Consider the following 19,448-nt stretch of genomic DNA (forward strand, 5'->3'; position numbering starts at 1 on the left):
AGTTCTATTATGTTATCGATGTGTAGGAGTGAAGAGCCCTTTATTCTGACGGGTCTACCATCCCATCATTGGGAGGTATCAAAACTTGTTTGACGAAGTTTTATCCTCGAGAACGGTTTAAAGAAACTTATTCCGTGAAGTAGCTATCATTTCCCTTTTATTTCTAATAAAATTACGTTAGGACGTTAAAAAAAGCGCTGTAATTACGTAATTATAATGAAAACGCAAATTTTCTTCACAGATATTAGGAATGTCCATTATGGATATAATAGTAGACTCACAAGGAAGAGTTTTTTTGCTTTTCTCCTGTTAGGATATTTAAAAGGGGAAGTTTACAAATGAAGAGAAATCTAATTTTTTCCCACATTACTACAAAAGCCATAAATATTAGCACTATTAAAAAGAAAAATTTTGATAAAGCCCGACCAAATTATTTACAATGGGTATGAACACTTTTTCACGTGACACAGCACTCATTCAAATATTAAGAATACAGTAAGACTAAACTATGCGCTGATAATCACGACGATGCTAGATGCAACAATAAATATACTTATAAATAAAAAACTTTATTGGCTTTCGCAGGAGGTGAACGAACAACATAGAACTCATACTTCTTATATTAATTCACATCGTGTTGGTTATGAATATTCAATTATTATCCGATGAATCATACGAAGCATGAACGGGACTGGCATGTACATCGAATCGGTTACAAATTCGGGTTTTCTTCGTACTGTATGCCAAGCAAATTGATATTTTAATTGGTCAAGCGGACCACGAAAACCAGTGAATTGATATTTTAACCGATTTTCAACGTGGAAGCTTTGTCAGACTTTTTAATTACACGTTTGTCAACTTAAAAGGAAGCTATGTAATCACTAATCTACTATGTAGCTCAAAACGTATATTAAACACATTTAAATTATTCTCGTGAAAATTTTAAATTTAAGAACAACAAGATTTGCTAGTTCGGTTCTATTGTCACATTGTTTTTCTTCCAAAAATAAACCATATATTGCTGAGCGAGTTAAACTGAATATAAATAAATTGAATTTCAAACAAAAATTTATGATTATTCGGAGATCGTGAGATGCGGTCTGGTAAGACGTAGGTTTTAGAAAAACATTTTCTTTATCGTGCCAACGTTTCGATCTTTATTGAGATCATCTTCAGGGCCTGGGATTTATAAACATTGTTTGAATTTTACAAATACATGTACGTAGTGGAAAAAAGCACTGTTTAATTCATTTACCAGAAATTACCATTATTTACATGTATGGGACATTTACAACCTAGAGTTTGAAATTCAAATATAACGATTCTCTTCTTAATTTGAAAAGCCAACGAGAATCTCTAAGGTTAAGGTCCTGGAGAGGGTTGAGTTTATAGGACAGTAAGTGCTCATCGAAAATTGGCTTGTACTATTAAAACCTCTCTGAACGTTTCGTCCTGTTGACAGCTTCTTCACGATGTACATAGTCTATTTTATTGGGAAAACCCAAAAGGTCAGAGAGAATATCCTGAACGTCCGAGTTTTGAACGAATATTTTTGCGCAAGAGATGGCAATTGACTGAACCAGATATTCTTACTAATTATCCGTAGACTAATAATTTTAGGCAGTTGATCATCTGGGAGGCCCAGAAGTTTAGATATATACTTCAGGCGAAGGGGAAAAGGTACAAATAGAAGAGGCAAACAGGATTCTAGGGTACCCATGTAAAATGAAAAATTTGGTAGACTAAGAAGTTGTTTCAGTAAAAATCTTGAAAAATATTTCCAAAACTCATAGGCCTGCCCCAGACTTAAGCGCCATAACGTACAACAGAGCGCAGGACACTGTTGAAAACTTTTATTTTGGCGGCATAACTGTCAAGATTAATGCAAAAGAGATTTACCCAGACGCAGGTTAAACCTGTTTTTGCAGCGGAAAATCTAGCGTCCAGGTGGTGAGATAGGGAAAGATGAGGTTTAAATATAATACCCAAATATTTGTACCACTTCGATTTTATTAACCTTATTTTATTAACCAAAACCAGAGAAATAATGATTCATTTACTTACTTGTATCCTCACTACTCTTCGTTAACACTCAATGAAATTGTTTATTTACAGAGACAAAACTAAGTTTTTATTTTTAAAAACGCAAGTATATTAAACGTAAATAAAAAGAAACCAGCCTACAAGAGGTGTCAAAATATAAACATACCGATAACTGTTTATGTCGCGAATAAAATTTATCGACGAGAATGTAATTTTTCTTAAAGGTTCAATAAAGAAGAAATAAGGTAAAAATAACAACTGAGGAACATAGTTTGATATTCTTCGCGATATTCCCTTTTTTATTATTTTTCAAAAGTTTTGTAGATTCGTAGATAAATCGGATGTACAGAAAAGCAAAACGTAACATTACTCATTTTTTTGATGAAATAACCCTCATGTAAACGTGAGATGCAGAAGAGCGTACCACTTACTCTGCCAAGAGTCATCTAAGGAAACTTCCAATAAGTATTTTATAAATATTTAGCAAGAAATACATTATATTAATCGAAATTTACTTTACATTTAAATTCTTCTAAGAAATAGTACATGATGGGATTTTTCACTGAAGATGGCGCAATGCCGAAGCGCGTTTGAATAACTCACACAAAAAAACCCTCCAGTGAAGACAGACCCAGTAGTGGCAGTGTGCCGGTTCAACAACTTTTAAAAGAGGTTGTCCCTAATTCGTTTGTGCCTGTATGAACGAGAGTGAAGTTGCCTAAAGATTTGATGGGACGAAAGTTCAAATAAAATTAGGATTTTAGTTATTATTTGCAGTTATAAAAATATGGCAAAATCAATATTTACATTGAATTGTATGTTATTTATTTTTTTTAAATGACAGAATCAGAAAGCCCTGATGCATGTAAGAATAAATCTTTCTGTATCCCCGGCGTTTATTTCACACAGTTTTATTAATATTAAGTTTTTTAATAAGCCGAAAAAATATATCCAGCAAAGTTTCAATACTTTTCACGCTAGCCGATAAATTAATATAAATTATCTTGTTTAATATTACTTTCTTGTTACAGAACGAGAAGGTCAACCGAGTTGCCAGTGCTGAATATTAATTCCCGGTTTTAAAAAAAAAAAAGAAGTCAGGATTTTCCACAGTATAATAACAGCCCAGAGTAAATATTTTAACTTGTATTATTCAAATAAGGCTGTATTTTATACAATTTTCTTTTAGCGTGCCTCCTATACTAGCATAAAACAATTTTAGTGGTTAATTTCAATGTTTAAAAAATAGTATAATAATTGTCCTTATTGATTTTAAAAAACTACAATTATATAATTTACGAATATATTCACGATTTCATTTACATTTTGCCTGATGGGCTGTAGCAGAAAAACATTAACTTGGAAATACAAACGTAACATATTATCAGGGCCTACGTCTCTTGTACTTTCTATTATGTATTATGGCAACTCCTAGGCCTATTTTTGAAAGTTTAGATTCCTTTTTTTATAAATATAATCCTTCATTTTCGTGACGTTTCAGTAGCTTTTATGCCAAGTTTATTCAGGATCTTTTTTCACAATAAAACGACAGGGAACATGTACGGGTCTGAATATTTCTACATAACTAAAGATCCAACATAAGAATACGAAAAAGAAATTAAGATCGTGTAAATCGATATAAATCATTTAAATAAAGCATTAATTTCCCAACAAATTCATCCATAGATAACGTATGAATATCACGAAATACACAACAGAAATAAAATTTATTTATTTTGCTTTGTAAATTCTATCTTTTATTTCTATTTTTATATTACTTGAACGTACAGTTGTTTTTAATATGACAATAGTAAAAAAAATTCAGTTCAACATTTTCTTCAGTTGGTAATAATTTAAAAGGCCAAATGTTATTACAAGGCTGTTTTTACCGTGGATTACGGTAGCACTGGTTGAACGGCTGTTACCACCGATGGCACAATTGCCGTTAAGCCTTCCCACATCCCAGTCAACAAGCTTTCGCCATCTGGCGTGGCTCGCTCGACCTGCCACCGTCGGACAGAAAACAGGTTTGTTCCAACTCACTCACCAAATCGTTTTGCCACTGACCGACGCATGCGCTAGTACTGACTATTTCCGACCTACCAAAAACAACAACTCGTAGTTAGATGTTCCGGCTTGACTTGGACTGATTCATGAATCGATTGGTAGACGAGCCGTAAAAGTGCATGACCTAGGGAGACATGTAGGACGCAACTTCGTAAACGGAAGTACAAAATTGCCAATGACGAATATAATTTAAAATCATTTCTGATGATGGTACGATTAACCTCGTTCAACTGACAATATCAGAATCCTCGAATATAAACGTAAACTACTCCATCGTTTAGTACATAGTCGATATGCAACACTAAGTAAAAAAAAAAAAAAATGGAACGATCAAATGTCATTTCCCAACTTTTACTCAAACAAAATACAAGTTTCTGATCGGAAGAGTTATGTAATGAATGCAATTACTATAATTTTTATATCATTGATTTGTCGAATCAACCTTTTAAACGTAAAATTTAAACGTTAAGATAAATGAATACAGTGAAAATAAATTATCTTTTGATTTACCCGTTCAACCCTCGTGTATTTAGCACTTAGCATGTGCTGTGAAGTCGCAAGGAGATAAACATTTTCCCAACAAATTCAAACCGAATCGATAACAAATAATATACGATTATTGGAAACTAAATATATATTTATAAATAGGCTTGAAAGGTATAAGTCGTTAGAATATGGGAGGAAAAATATTTATGTTTCCGAATAAACCCTGAAATATTCTCCAATAAATATTCTACATGTATAATCACAAAAGAAGCCAAGATCATATTAATTGATATTCTACAGAATAGAAACAAAACGTACAATACATCACCACAATGTCTGGTCACATTCACTCCCCCAGAGTACTCGATAATCCTCGGGACGGGGTTGAACCCACTCCATTCTCGCTAATAACTTACTTTTACTCTCCAGACGTCACACACTCACCCTCGATATTCCTCGGGGCGCGTAGGTATTATAATCACAATAGTTCAACGGGGAAAATTCAATGGTATGAATATTGGATATAAATTAGTATAAGGGGAAAAATGTGACGATGTATTTTCTTATGTATTCTCCCCCACTAAAAAAAAATCTAAATAAATAATTTCAAACATTGTTATGACTTGGACAGATTTTAAAAACGTCATGCTTGACAAAATATTAAGTAGAATGATTACTGTGCACAAATTGTGTGATCTGGCAGCGATAAATATATCGATTCATTTGTCGACATTGTACATACATGAATTCACTTAAACTATACTTATAACCCGACACTTTTTATTATTAACAAACCAAAAAAGTATGTTTTGTTTTGCAACTGCCAAAAATTAAATGGCTGCTATAAAAAAATACTACTAACTCTTTCGATTGGGATTTATCCAAATGTCCAAATTTCGAAAGAAAAAGCAAAACTGTGTTGTCCAATATGTCAATTTAAAACACGGACAAATAAGTGAAAGACTTTGCTGAAAATTCTTTACCCATCGCACAATATTCCTATCGGAAAGAGCTTGTTGGAACAAGAGCATAGCCAGTGCCATCAAGCTGTTTTTGACGACATTACAGCCGATGCCCATTATGGGGAAAAAGCCTATACAGCTATAATACAAGTCGTCAGTGATATTGAACTCCTATAACCGAGTTATCTAGTGAAGATCGAGCCAGATCCGATCAATGACAACAAAAAAAGGAAAATTAATTAAAATCGCATCATGAAAACGCACGGTGGCCCCCGTGATCGCGTGTACGCTTTATGGAAATTCGGCTCCGATTACACTCTGTTCATTTTTTCAAATTCGAGTTTCCCCCTCTGGCCGGGATAAGGAGATTAGCCGATGCGAAACGGCCACTTGGCACCTAAACCACTTTTGTCAGAAACGGACGAATCGAGTGTTAAAATTAGTAATGCTAAGGGAAAATTGCTCGAAAACTTTCCTCGTAATAAGGATATTTGGTGCAAATCGACAGTTTACCGACAGGAAATTAAAAATCAGCCACGTGCTTGCCATGCAATGTGATGGAATCTAGGTTTCGAAATTTAAAAAAAAAAAATTAAGTTTTTATTTACTACCCTACTTGTACAAAATGTGCCAATTAGTGTAAGACGCCTTTGGGTAATGTAATTTGATAAGAAAAACCCATGTGAAAATTCCAACAATCCTAGGGCTCAAAGCCATGTCCTAGCAACAACACTCCAAACAAAATAAGGGCCTCGTACTACGAACATAACTTCATAAACGATTTATTTGCAGTTAAACTGTATGGAAAGAAACGTTTTATAGCTCATCGATTTAAATTTAAAAAGAAGGGATTGCTATAGACACTGTACGATAGGCTCTCAACGAGAAAATAAACCCTTCTTGTACTCTCTACCAAAATTTTTAGGTTACATGAAATTGACTATAAGCTCGTACTATTAAAGATAAAACGTATAAATAATCATTAATTTAATAAATGAACATGATATATTTCTCAATTATAGCTACATTTCGTTTATAAACTGTTCAGGTAAAAAAGTTATTGGGGTTTTATCTGTTAACACTTAGCGCAGAAGTTAAATTATCTCTAATAAAACGGAATTACAATGATAAGGACCTAGCTTAGTAATATTACAAAAACAAAACAAAAAAACGCGCTTATCCGACTTTGGTTTTTGTTGCATACCAATTGGTTCAGTTTTGGTAGGAACATGCACAATTTATCGATATCCAGGAGTGGTTGAGGTTCCAAAAAAAAGGTCAATGGCATTCCACGGACGGAGTCACTGGAAATTTAAAACCATCAAATTAGCACATCATGTTTAATAACAAATAAAGTACTTTCGTATTATATGATTTATGGAAATTTCACCATTTCTAAACATTGTGCGGATGAAAATTCAACTGAAAATTTCAAAAATCAACCGAATACGGATCTTTTTAAAGGAGGAAATTGAAACCGTAGTTTCCAACTCTGCTACTTACTACAAGTGCTAAGTATTTTCATGTACGTATGTATGTGAACTACTAGCACACGTAGTTCTAACTGAATTTTCACAACTTTCTTTCAATCTTAAGTCCCACTTATGTGTCTAAATATAACGAGCAATGAAGTTTTTAAATAATTTAACACTAGGTCTAGGGTTCACCGTGTGGTGAGATTTATTTACTGTGAAACATTTTTGTACCTTTCTGGGTCCGCGCAATTGTATATTCACGTGGGTTTTCCCAATCGTTGTACAACCGTCGCACAATTTACGTCAGCGCTTTACCAAAATGGGCAAGTTGGTGTTCTTATTAAAACCAATGAGTAAAAAATTATCATTCAAATTTTTGAAACTTTAAACAATATGTTTCTACTTGCCAAGTACGACTGCCACATAAGAGGATTTTTCCTTATTTATGAAACCTGCATTATTCCTCAATTTTGTTCTAATAATGATCCTAATGTGAAATATACTGACGAGTTTACTTATTATTTGTCATTATTTGTATCTGTAAACCAAAAAAACGCTTGAATGGAATTCGTATATGTAATCTTGTTGTGATTCTAGAGATATTTTTGACAAAGGACTAATGAATGAATAAAATCCGGATGGGCCGGATGTTTTAAAAGAACGAAACGAAATTTTAATCGGATGGAAAGAGGATTATTTGTCCTATAATCCCCTGTCCCTACGTTTGATCTTTAAGGATTACAGTGCGGGCACTATGAGGATTATTTTCCCATTTACCTCACGCACGTACCTACATGTGGTAGAATCGGTAGCAGGACGTGCCGGCCCGATTTGCGGAGCGAAGCGACCAAACCTTCACCAAATCCTACAAAACCGAAAACCAACATAAATGGACGAAATGGAAACGATCATGGTACGAGGTGCAGGCGGACGGCACGTCCTCAGGCTTGGGATAGTATGGGCCAGATGGCGCTGGATCGTCGACAATTTACTCTCGTCATAAAGGTTACTATAACTCATTGGAGGAATGTTAATAAAAAACCGGCTCGGAGCTTAACAGCCTATGCGTTTAACCATCTTAACACTATTTCGGTGGGCGCCGCAAGAGATATTAAAACAACCTATTTACAGTACTAATAATTGAGAAAACTTATTTCAAACGAAATTTGAGACAGTTGGTCACAACGAACCTTCTGGTGGGCAAATAAAGCCAAACAAGAGTTAAAATAAAATGTTGGGCAGAACAATGTCATGGTTTATGTTGCGTCTTAATTTTTTTTTAACAGGACTATTGAAAATTTGCTTATCGTGTAAAATTCTACGCAAGAACGTTTCACTAGTATAAGGACTCAGCATAGCATATTATTTTCCAATATGCCGTGAATAAGAAACTAAAGTTGTCACGGGTTCCACTGTATTGTGTCAAGTTGAAGCTTGGCGAAAAATATTTAAACGAGACCTTTTGATCCTTACATAATCATTGACTTCTTCAACATACACGACTCTTATTGTCAAGGAAAAAATTAACTCCAACAAGCCCAAAGAAAGTTTTTTTTTTTTTTAAACGCGAATTCTCAAATATAGAAATGGAATATTTTCACGTAATACTGTATGTTTAAGCAATGGGATTGCACTAGATCTGCGAGAGCGTGAAATGACCTTAGACTATTGTTTTTTACTGTGGAATTATTTTCTTTCCAATCATACTTCAATTTATGAATTATTAAAAAAGGTTTTATTTTATTTAAACTGAAATTGTAATTTTTTATTGATATTTGCACAACTAATTTATAGAATATTGAGTTGATAAAAAGCCATTAGACTCGCGTTTCACTTAAATTATTTTAACATTTGAACCGAGACAACGGCTTACTTACGACATAATTTAATATATTCAATTAAACCGTGCCATATTACTCCAACTTTTCATGTTTGATCATATACGAAAGCGTCGAGGACACGCGTAAGAATGGATTATTTTCATTTGCAATAATTACAGTTAAATTCCAATGATGATATACTTGGCGAAAGATAATTGGGGTTTTCCTGAGAAATATTACATGCAATTAGAATGTAGAAAACGTGTATTCATTCTTTTCCATCCTGCAGATTGTATAAGAAATATTTTAAAAAATATACAGCCGTACATGTAAAATACTATGGTTCGTATATTAATTTCGACAATATTAATAAAATATATCATACATTAAATCCAAATTATAGATCTCCACATATGGAATTGAGTGTTTTTTTTTTAATATTAAAAATTTAAACTGGAAAATCACCAGCATACATTAATGAACAGCAACTAACATCATCTGGATAGATATTAAGTGCAATTATACAAGAAATGTCAACCTTGGGTTATTAAAAAATGTAATTACATCGTGTTATTATTTAAAAGTATACTGAATAACTTAGCAAAGAATACGGCCAAAATTGTGAAATTGGATGAATTTTTCACTACTTACATCATTAAAAATTCAAACGTTAATTAACATCAGAAATTAATAAAAAAAATTATATCGACAGACTTTATAAAAATTAATGTCATCCGTAACAATATTACGTGTAATTGTAAGGCAAACGGTTGATTTTTATCTTTGAAATTCACCAAATCCAGGGGAAAGTTTTTTTCCCGCAATAATGTTTAAAAGTATCAAGCGGAATGTTATTTGCTGATAGGCTTTTCAAATAATAATTAACCTCACCCGGAGAAACATCATTTGCAATCATGCCGAAAAAGCTTGCGCCATTACTATCAAATGTTGTCCAACAAAAATTTTATTTGGGTAAATATATCAAAGAGTAAATGGCTTCAAATGTAAACTGGTTTAATTTTCATTTATTACAGATTTTCATTTGAAAAAAAAATGCCCGATCGTTTAAATGAGCATTGAAAATAATAAATAACTATAATTATTCTAATTCCGGCAAACATTATACGAATTACAAGGAAAAGGTCTAATTTTTTTTAAATTTCAATATATTGTATGTTATACAAGAACTATACAGAATACTGATTATTTACATGTGTCTGAATTATTTTTTATTTTAATATTTATTTAAATTATTTAAAAGGATGATGATTCACATGACATTTACGGCCTGTTTAGTCTTTTAAATATAATATACTTTTCCAGAAATATTGCATTAGTTTATATAGTAAAGGTTTAGTTTAATCCAAAAAAATATATGGCAATAAAACAATTTTATGTCGGAATATTAAAACTTTTCCATTCGATTTTAATTGTTTATATTCTTGCTAACATTTAGGAGCTTCCTGTTCGCATTTTCCTGCACATGGCCCTGTAATTTTTTAGTTTGCTGTTTACCTCGCATAAACACAAGCAGCCGGCATGTTACTCGCATATTATTTACACTACCTCCACTTGACAAACTGCAACTCGTTGCAACAAAAATACTAAAGTTGAATATTTTAAAAATAAAAGTTCTTGTATCCTGACACTTTAATTGTTTATGAAACCTTACAATAAGAATTACTTTTATGTAATAGCATGTTTTTTTTTGTGTTTTTTTTATTTATATCGCAGCTTGTTTATGGATCAGATATCAGATATCTGATAACATTTACTTTAATTACTACCTTCAAAAAGTGATATAAATAATTCCCCTATTGAACAAGATTAATGTTAACATTTATTACTAAAATGCAAATTTTTACCAGACACCTGAGTCTTAGTCTTAATTAGCTGGGTGAAGGACCGGAAGCGGCAGCTTTGCAGCATCTAAATCTTGTCAGAAGCAGGAAACAGCTATGTAAAGATGTGGTCCACCATGGTGAACAAAACCATTTTTATATCGATGAAAAAGACATTAGAAGTTTTTCTTACGGCATACTTATAAAAGTGATTTTTTAAGTTAAATAGCGTTTAAATCCACGGCTCTAATCTCCTTTTAAAATTATTTAATGAACTACTAAATACAGATTACTTTCTGAAATGGGAAATAAATTTGGTTTAAATGTTTTCTTTATTATCTTTTTTTTAATCCTACTTTGAAAAACTTTTGTATACATTGTACAAAAAATATATAAATGGCAATAAAAAGCTCGCTAAACAAGGTTGGTGTAGTTCTGAGTAAACACCCAGAATTAGTTTTTGTTCCGAACTATACCGAAGAAGGTAGGGAAGCCTTGTATTCACGCGGGAGTTCAAAAATATTTTTGTCCTCCAAAACCAAAATTTCCTCTCGAAATTTGCGTTTCAGACCATTCTGGACAAATTGGGTTCAGTATCAGTTAGTCAGTCTGTCTGTGGTCAATTACTTCTAACCGCCAAACTCCGAAATCATGGGACCAATTTTTATTAAATTGTCTGAGATTTTGTGGGTCGGTTTCTAGATGGTCCTCTATTACTTTCATTGCAATCTTATCAACGGTGTGCGCATGCTCAAACGTAAAATCGCGTCCATAGCTATATCTCCAAAGCCAATGCTTCGATTCTTATGCAATTTTCAGGAACTATGCTGGTTAACATATGTGCATGCGCATCCACAAAATGAGAGGAAGCTATACTGCCCACCCACTTGGCGCAGACGTTTTATCCTATAAGAGTATAAAATGTAATATTTATAGTTTTCTATAAACATTATTTTAAAATAAAACAAAATTTCCGACTTTAATTAGTAAGGAAGGGGGAATTAGTAATTTTGCAGTTATAAGTTAACACAAAATTTCCATTTTTCAACACTTTCCCAGAAAAACTCCACATTATTTTTCACTAGCACATCCGCCTACAATTATTACAATAATATTTTTTAAATAGTATTTATTGTCCAATAAGTGAACCATCGTTTGAGACATTTTATACAGTTGTCCTGCCCAAGTTAAAACGAAAGGTTGGCATGATTTCTATAATTTTAAATTATACTAATTTCGTAATGGTAGTTTATTCTTATTTCATGTGTTTTATCAGCTGATAGTAAGAATTTACACTGACCTGTTGCATTTTTTCAAAGTCGAGGCATGGGCGTGGCGGTGCAGCATTCCTGTGCCGTTTTCTAGGGGACGCTTCGTGGAGTGCAGCCGAGTAGGGCCTGTGGGTGCCTCTTGGTGGTGAAGTCCTAAACTGCACAGGTGCAGTCATTGCAGCGACCAGGCCGACGACTTCCTCGTCCGACGAACCGGAGCTGCCGCCCTCCGTTCTGCACCTCCCGGGCCTTCGGACACCCACGTTTTCCGGCGTCACCTAAACACCAACCCCATCATCCATTACATATCTACCTAGGCAACAGGGAGAAAAATTCTATTATAGTTTCCTACGTAAGGTTGAATTCCTTCCTTCCAACTGATTGATCTCGAACAATTGAATTGCCCGTTTGTAGAAAAAAAAAAGATCTCCCGATTCGTGATTGTAATAGAAGATAATCGGGGATCTGTATTAATGGGCCTACATAAAGACGAACCTAACCATGTTCAAGAGACAAAGGATTAAATCAAGGAGAGGTAAAGCTATCGGATCGGAACATACTTTGAGAAAACCGACCACCTCAGCATTATTCCATTTCTTTTATCCTTGGCTTGAATGAAAATAGAAAACGAACCAGGAAAATTGATAAGATAAATGTGTAGTGTGGGTGTTGTGATTTGTGGTATACCAGGCATACTATTTCCATATTTATCTGCTCGCCAGCTTCCGCTATGTTGTAGTCATATTATTAAGTCAATTATTAACAACTACTGAATTAAAAGAAATCAAGAGGTTACATTTTTTAATATCATTCAAGATACCCCCTTTCACTTTGTTGATTAAAAAAATCAAACAGTTGTCTAAAACCTTACAGGAATGTAATTATAATCCGTTAATGTCCTAAAAATACATGCAAGTCGTAAAGTGCTTTTTAAATCCTTTAATCATAAGACTAATTAAAAAAATTATGTACTTTATCGCTTACATCAATTGATCTTGTCTCAACATTTATATGATTAAAAGCATTAGATGGAACTAGGTACAAAGTTAGATTTAGAGTTATAACTACATAGACTTGAGAAGGACTACAAATTATGATCTTTATGCACGTTCAGCGTATGTACTCTTTTTCCCCACAATAGATTAAATAGATATTCATATAAAGTAAATTATTCCATATTAATACTATATCTCAATATTTTACATACTGCTTAATACAACCGTAAGTATAAAAATAAAACCTTATATAATTTTTTTAATTTTTTTATAATTCACATTTCGGTTTTTGAAGATCCATTGCCATTCCCAAAATATTTAGCTCACTTTGAAAATATCAATATTATATATTTTTACCAATGTTTTTATTTTACATTTATATAACCTAAAAAGATTCAAAAAAATAATAGCAGAGATAAATCTTTGGTTTATGTCCTTTATGAACTAAATGGTTGGTGGCGTCAGAAACATTTGTTCAGAATATTATAAATAACAAAAGTTGCTACAAATTTATTGTCTAATCAAATGAAAATTTATTTTTAAAAATGCTACAACAATATTTGCATTTTTCGCGTAAAAATCTTATTTTTACAATAAATTGTCCTAACATTTTAATGTTTTACGATATATTGAAGGCCAATAAATCAGTATTTCATACGTCAAAAGTGCTACGAACTATTGCGCTAGTAAATGATAAATGAAATAATTGTATATTGTTATAAATGGTTATAAGTTTTACACCTTTCAAATTTCAATAACGTGACTACATAATTCTTCCAATGATTTCCCCAAGCATGTCCATATTTTATGGTTTATGTCCTAGAGTATAGATTATTATTTCGAAAAACGTGAGTACATTTTAACAATTTTCCAAGTCTGACATTTGCCAGGTTCGTTGGATAATTCATTCCAAGAAATCATCAGGAATATAATTGTCATTAATAACTTGTTTTTCAGAAGATCAAAAATTCGAGGTACTGAAAGTATGATTGCCCTCAGAAAAGACCCCAAGTCTTTGTGACCGTCGTGAACTGAGGAATAGGCAAAATATTGCATTCTTCGCCAATTTTTTTTTCAAACCCTTATTACGGCTTGTTACGGCTTGAAATGGATTTTCGGGGACAAAAGGTCAAATGGAAATAAACAAGAGTCCAAACCTTAAGGGCTTCGGTTGGAAAGGTTTCTCCGAGTTAGGTTCCGATCAAGGACCCGAGGGTTTAAGTGGACAGAGAACAAACCTTGTCGACGTTTCCTATACATAATGGGAAACCCTTTCCCCTGACAGGGGTGTTCGCAGAAGAGAACACCCCTAATAAGAAAATTCAAAATTCATGATCAAGTTTCGAAAAATAATGTTTCATACATTTTTTCAATGATTATTAAAATTTAAGCGTTAATTTGAATTTATTAATATTTAAATTTAATGAGGGATATTATAATATTAAATCAAATTCTGTCATAAATTCACGTCCCATTATAATACGTAAGTCTAGATATAAAGATTAGATTTACACCCAATTTAATTAATTCTCACAGAAGGCGAAAACCCTCAAGTGAGTTTAAATAATCAGTTTAATGACTGTTTCTAAAAATATCCCCTATTGCGATTTCTCACTCGGACGGACGTGGCTCTTTGAATGCCAATGAAACTGTAATTCCTCGAAGCCGTTTAAAAATGTACAGAGCGCGCAGAAAGGAGTCAGAACAACAAACGCCTTTATTTTAATTAAACTGTGACAATGTGTTGGTTCATTTAAAAGAAAATCGTTCAATCGACATTGTACAAGGGGAGTAGGTTTTCACATGACATTCCCTGAGTCGCTTCTCAGGCACTCGTGGGTTCGTTTAAAACTCTATGCATTTACGATCAATATTCGACCCGCCAAACTGATTGGAATTTTCTAATAAGCCTCTGATATATGTATTTTTATGTGAATAAGTGGTTCGAGACAACTTAGCAAGGACTGGATACAACTAATTAAACAATTACCAAATTGCGAATTGTGAAGAAGGGATCGCAAAGAGGGCATTGACCAAGCCTGGAGTGTGCTAATCCTCCTACTGTTTTCTTTCAACAGGAAATCAAACAGCAAACATACGTCCAGTTGTTTTCTTTGAATTCTTCCTTTTCGAATTGCAAATTTGATTTAATTTTCTTTTTAATATCACTAATAAATCACCTTTAGTGATACGTTAATTAAATTATGTTACCCTACCCATGTAGGGTTGGGCGAAAACCAACGTCTTCATCAAATAACAGACCAGGCACCGCTGGAATTTATCAGCAAATTCAAAAAAATCAACTACTAGAAGTGTAAAACGAAAAAAAAATCAAAGAAAATTTTAAGTACAACCACCCGTTCCTCAAGTCAAGAAAACTCAATGGAATGGAACAACTCACAAAAGAATCTTCCAAACACTGACAAAGTAGATTCGAATCTAGGCTCATCCTTATTTGCATGTACACAAAAGCGATCTGATATACCAAACAAATTTGGGGTTCTCACAAAAGAAAATAGTTTAGAAGAAATTGCGAACGCGCCAATAGTAACACCAACGGTGCAACTAAACAAGAGGTTTTATCATCTTGATCAAAAATCAATTAAATTATCAATTTCGGTCTCTTCTACGAGGGCCTCAAAGCGGTGCCTGGAGGCTCTTTCCTCTCGCAACACCTTACACAACTGGAGACAAGGTGTGCAAAAAATGATTCAAATTCAACCCAGTAAAATCTATCGACATAATCTTAACTATCTGCGAAAAGATCCTTCCTCAAGTTCACTTCAATCAAATACACCTCCCAAGTGTGGTACTTATACAATGGAATCCTCACACACGACTGAAACGGCATTAAATTATGAAAGGTTTCACAGCACTTTCACGACATCTTGACAAACGTTCTAATCTACCTCTCTTAAACAGAAAACTGCTTTATAAGACCCTAATGAACCAACTGGAAGTTTGGGGTTCAGCCAAACATTCCAATATCCTTCGCATTCAAAGAGCCCAATCTAATACTCAGAAAAATCCTTAATGCTCCCTTTTATGCGTCCAACGAAACTATCCATTAAGGCCTAAATATTCCTTTTGTCCAAGATGTATCGATACCGACAATGCCATACAAAGGCTCCAACCAACATAAATCCTCAAATATATATCCTCTCATCCCGATAAAGATCCATATTCTGTCCAGGGATAGCGATTAAATAAAGAACACTTAGGAGTACAAAGTGAATAGTTTCTCCACTCTTTTTTATCTATTTATATACACACCGTTACTTTAAAGCAAAATGAAGAAGTTGTAATATACAATAAAAGAATGTATGTAATATATAATAAAAAAATCCCATCGATGTGACGAAAAAAGGAACATGTTGAAAATACATGAATGAGAACTAATCGCTTTGTAAATACGGGTTTCTTCTCATTTACCTGCTGTGATCATCTTTGAATTAGCGAATTCAATTTGTGAATTGCGATTCATGGTCTTTGGGCGGAAGTGGTTCAACGAAAATTTGAGATTGGCTACACGGGGCTATGAAGGAAAACGAGTTTTAAGACGTCACAGAAGCAGCTCAAAGGCGTGATTTAAAACACCTTCTATCTGAATGTACAAAAACTAGATTTATTATTTTGTAATAACCAGTGTAAAGACAGTGGTGAAAAAAAAGTATATCGGTTTTATTTGCTTGTTTATTTTAATTGCTGGTTAGACAGGCAAAATAGTTAAAGTTATAAAAACAGATATTTTTTGTAAAGATTTCTGTAATTATAACTATTCAAAAAAATCGTAAGTACTTACATTCCAATAATTAGAGGCAAAATAAATTTGATGGAACATAGTAAAATTATTTTCCCATTAAAATGTGTTTCTAGCAAGACGTATGTTGGAAAAACAACACCATTTCTTAAAAACAGAATGACACAACACGAAAAAGGTGTCATAAATCAGCAACAAATCGTAGGATTATCTCAACATGTTTTTGAGACAAAACATAAATTCGAATTTCAAAATGTTAATATTCTTATAAAAGAAAAAACCAAATCAAATTACATGTATTAGAAACTATATACATAAATTGTACTGAAAACAATTTTAATATAAAAACTGACTCACAGAAAATGAACTACCATTATAAAATATTTTGAATACTTATAAAACTAACCTAGATAGTAAGTAGAATTTCATTTAATGTGAGCACAAATAATATTTATTTAATTTTTGTTATAGTGACTATGAACATATAATTATTTATTTAATATATAACTAATTGTGATAAAAATGTATACATGGGTGTTTTGCTTAACATGTTAAAATTGATTTTTCTCCAAAGATTTGTATAATTCAGGTCATATTGATATCTAATAATAAGTAATGAGAACTCCTTGTCTCTCCTTGTTTTTGATAAAAAATAGGTTTAGTTAATATAATAAAATATTATAGCTGTGAAGAGGGTCAGGGACGTGGCCAGAAACGCATTAGCACATAAAAAATATATGGCATAAAAATAGTGTTTCGCAAAAAGAAGAACTTATTAGATTTAAAAAATATTTTTAATCGATCGTCTGGTCAGGTTTATTTCATTGATCAGGATTACCGTGTTATCAAATGTAAACATGTGACGAATTGATTTAGCATGTTGAGAAAGGTCTGTGTCAGTCAACCTTGTCTGTATTTGCACAGTCTCTTAAATGTTGTGCTGTACGTTCATTTAACCTCCGTACAGTCTGTCCAATGTATTCTTGCTCACAATCCTTGAAAAACTTTGGTATATTACTTTGGACATAAATGTTATGCGGCCTTTGGCTTTTGTGTCAGCGTGTAGTTAATTATATTGTTGTTGCATTTCAAAGCTAAATCAATGTAGGGGTAGTTTTCCTTGAACAAAGTTTTTCATTTCTAGGCCAATTTTGACCAAAGTTGACGGTAGAAAGGATTTAGGACTGACTAGTAAGCTACCATTTTGAGTTTGGTTCAATTGGTATTCTTAACTAAATAAATTTATTTATAAGCCGCCTAGGAAATGTTTCATTTTTAAAATAGTATTAACTCTTAATTTGTTTTGTTTTAGAATTGAGGGCAACTTAAGTTAATGCTCTTTTCACAAAATTATTGGCACCTTTCGTTTTTAAACGAAAAGAATGACGAGATAAATCAAAGCCTTAAAGCTACCAAGTTTAAAAGTTACCATGTTAATAAGAGGGTAGATTGAAATGAGGAAGTAAGATAATTTATGTATTTGTTTGTTTATAATATGTAAGCAAATGCAAAAATAAATTTAATAATGTATTATTCGTGTCCTGACATATATGTTTTCTTTGTTTTTATAAATTCAGCCCTGGGATGAGTTCAAATGAAGCCTTTCTCTGGATTAAAAAACACCCCCAACCTTGACCACAACTTCGATGATTATTATAATTACAACTGTTCGTCCATACTATAAATAACTTACTTTGAAGTATGTTATATTGGTGTAATATAGGTGAATTTTTTAAATTTCGTACAAGGTTAAAAAGTGAAAGAAAGCAAACAGCCACCCCTATCAATTCAAACGTTGATAGGGATTTGATCGTTTGCCAACAGTGAATACCGCCTTTCGCCAGGATTTATAATTTTAAACCTTTTAAAACGTATTTTGTCCCCTCCGCCGCAAATTAATATTAACCTGTCAGCATTGTTATGTCTGGTTTATTCAAAGGTTTTATTTAAACGGATTTTCGCGACGGATAAGAAAAGGCTAAAGTTGTCATTTTTAAATACATTTATCAAGATTGTATTAATGACACATTCAAGGGAATAAAACTTTGAACGCATATAGCTATTATCTATAAAAATAAAATAAAAAATGGGAAAAGGTTGTATAAAGTGCACAAGCGAAATTATGAGTGTAAATCTATTTAGAAAATTATTTTCACATAAAGATTTAAAGATTGTTTTGCAAGCCATACTATAGTTTAAATTTAACAGAAACAGTTATTAACTTAAGCATTATATAAAAATGAAAGATTATTATTATTTTCAGTTAATTAATCTTTACGTAAGGTATTGGTTGATATAAAAAAGCCAGTGTCACGAGTTGTCAACGCAAGAGAAGGAAATGCTCTGTACTGAATTGAAGATTTTCTTCATTGTTTACATAGCAACATTTTTGGTAAGTCCATTATATTTAGTGGTTTATTGACCACATTACTTCTTTCAATTAATTAATCTTTTTATGTAAAGTTTTGGTTGAAATGAAAACGTTAGTGCCACGAGCGGGATTTTAACCTAAGACCTTCGGCTGAAAACGCCGCTGCTTCTACCACTTGAGCTATCCACTCGAACACCAACTTCCCATCTCAACCCACCTTTCGAATTTTTCCTCCTTTTTGCCATTTTTCAAATGTCGTTTAATATATTCGATTCTCGGCAAATAAAATGGCCACGTGGTAGAGCAGCGGTGTATTTAGCAGGTCGTGGGTTCTAATCCCAATCGTGACACTGAATT

General features: G+C 32.8%; 1 protein-coding gene across 1 annotated transcript in view; it reads right to left on the reverse strand.

Annotated features, from left to right (window-relative positions):
- Positions 1 to 19,448, reverse strand: part of LOC106667730 — a 136,140-nt gene that overhangs the window by 48,787 nt on the left and 67,905 nt on the right. The window contains exon 4 of the mRNA XM_014395858.1: positions 11,995 to 12,243. Coding sequence (XP_014251344.1) covers positions 11,995 to 12,243 — 249 coding nt within the window. The remainder of the gene's footprint in view (positions 1 to 11,994; positions 12,244 to 19,448) is intronic.

The sequence above is a fragment of the Cimex lectularius genome, unplaced genomic scaffold (genome assembly GCF_000648675.2).
Source record: "Cimex lectularius strain Harlan isolate CLEC.00 unplaced genomic scaffold, Clec_2.1 scaffold101, whole genome shotgun sequence".
In the NCBI taxonomy this organism is placed as follows: domain Eukaryota; kingdom Metazoa; phylum Arthropoda; class Insecta; order Hemiptera; family Cimicidae; genus Cimex; species Cimex lectularius.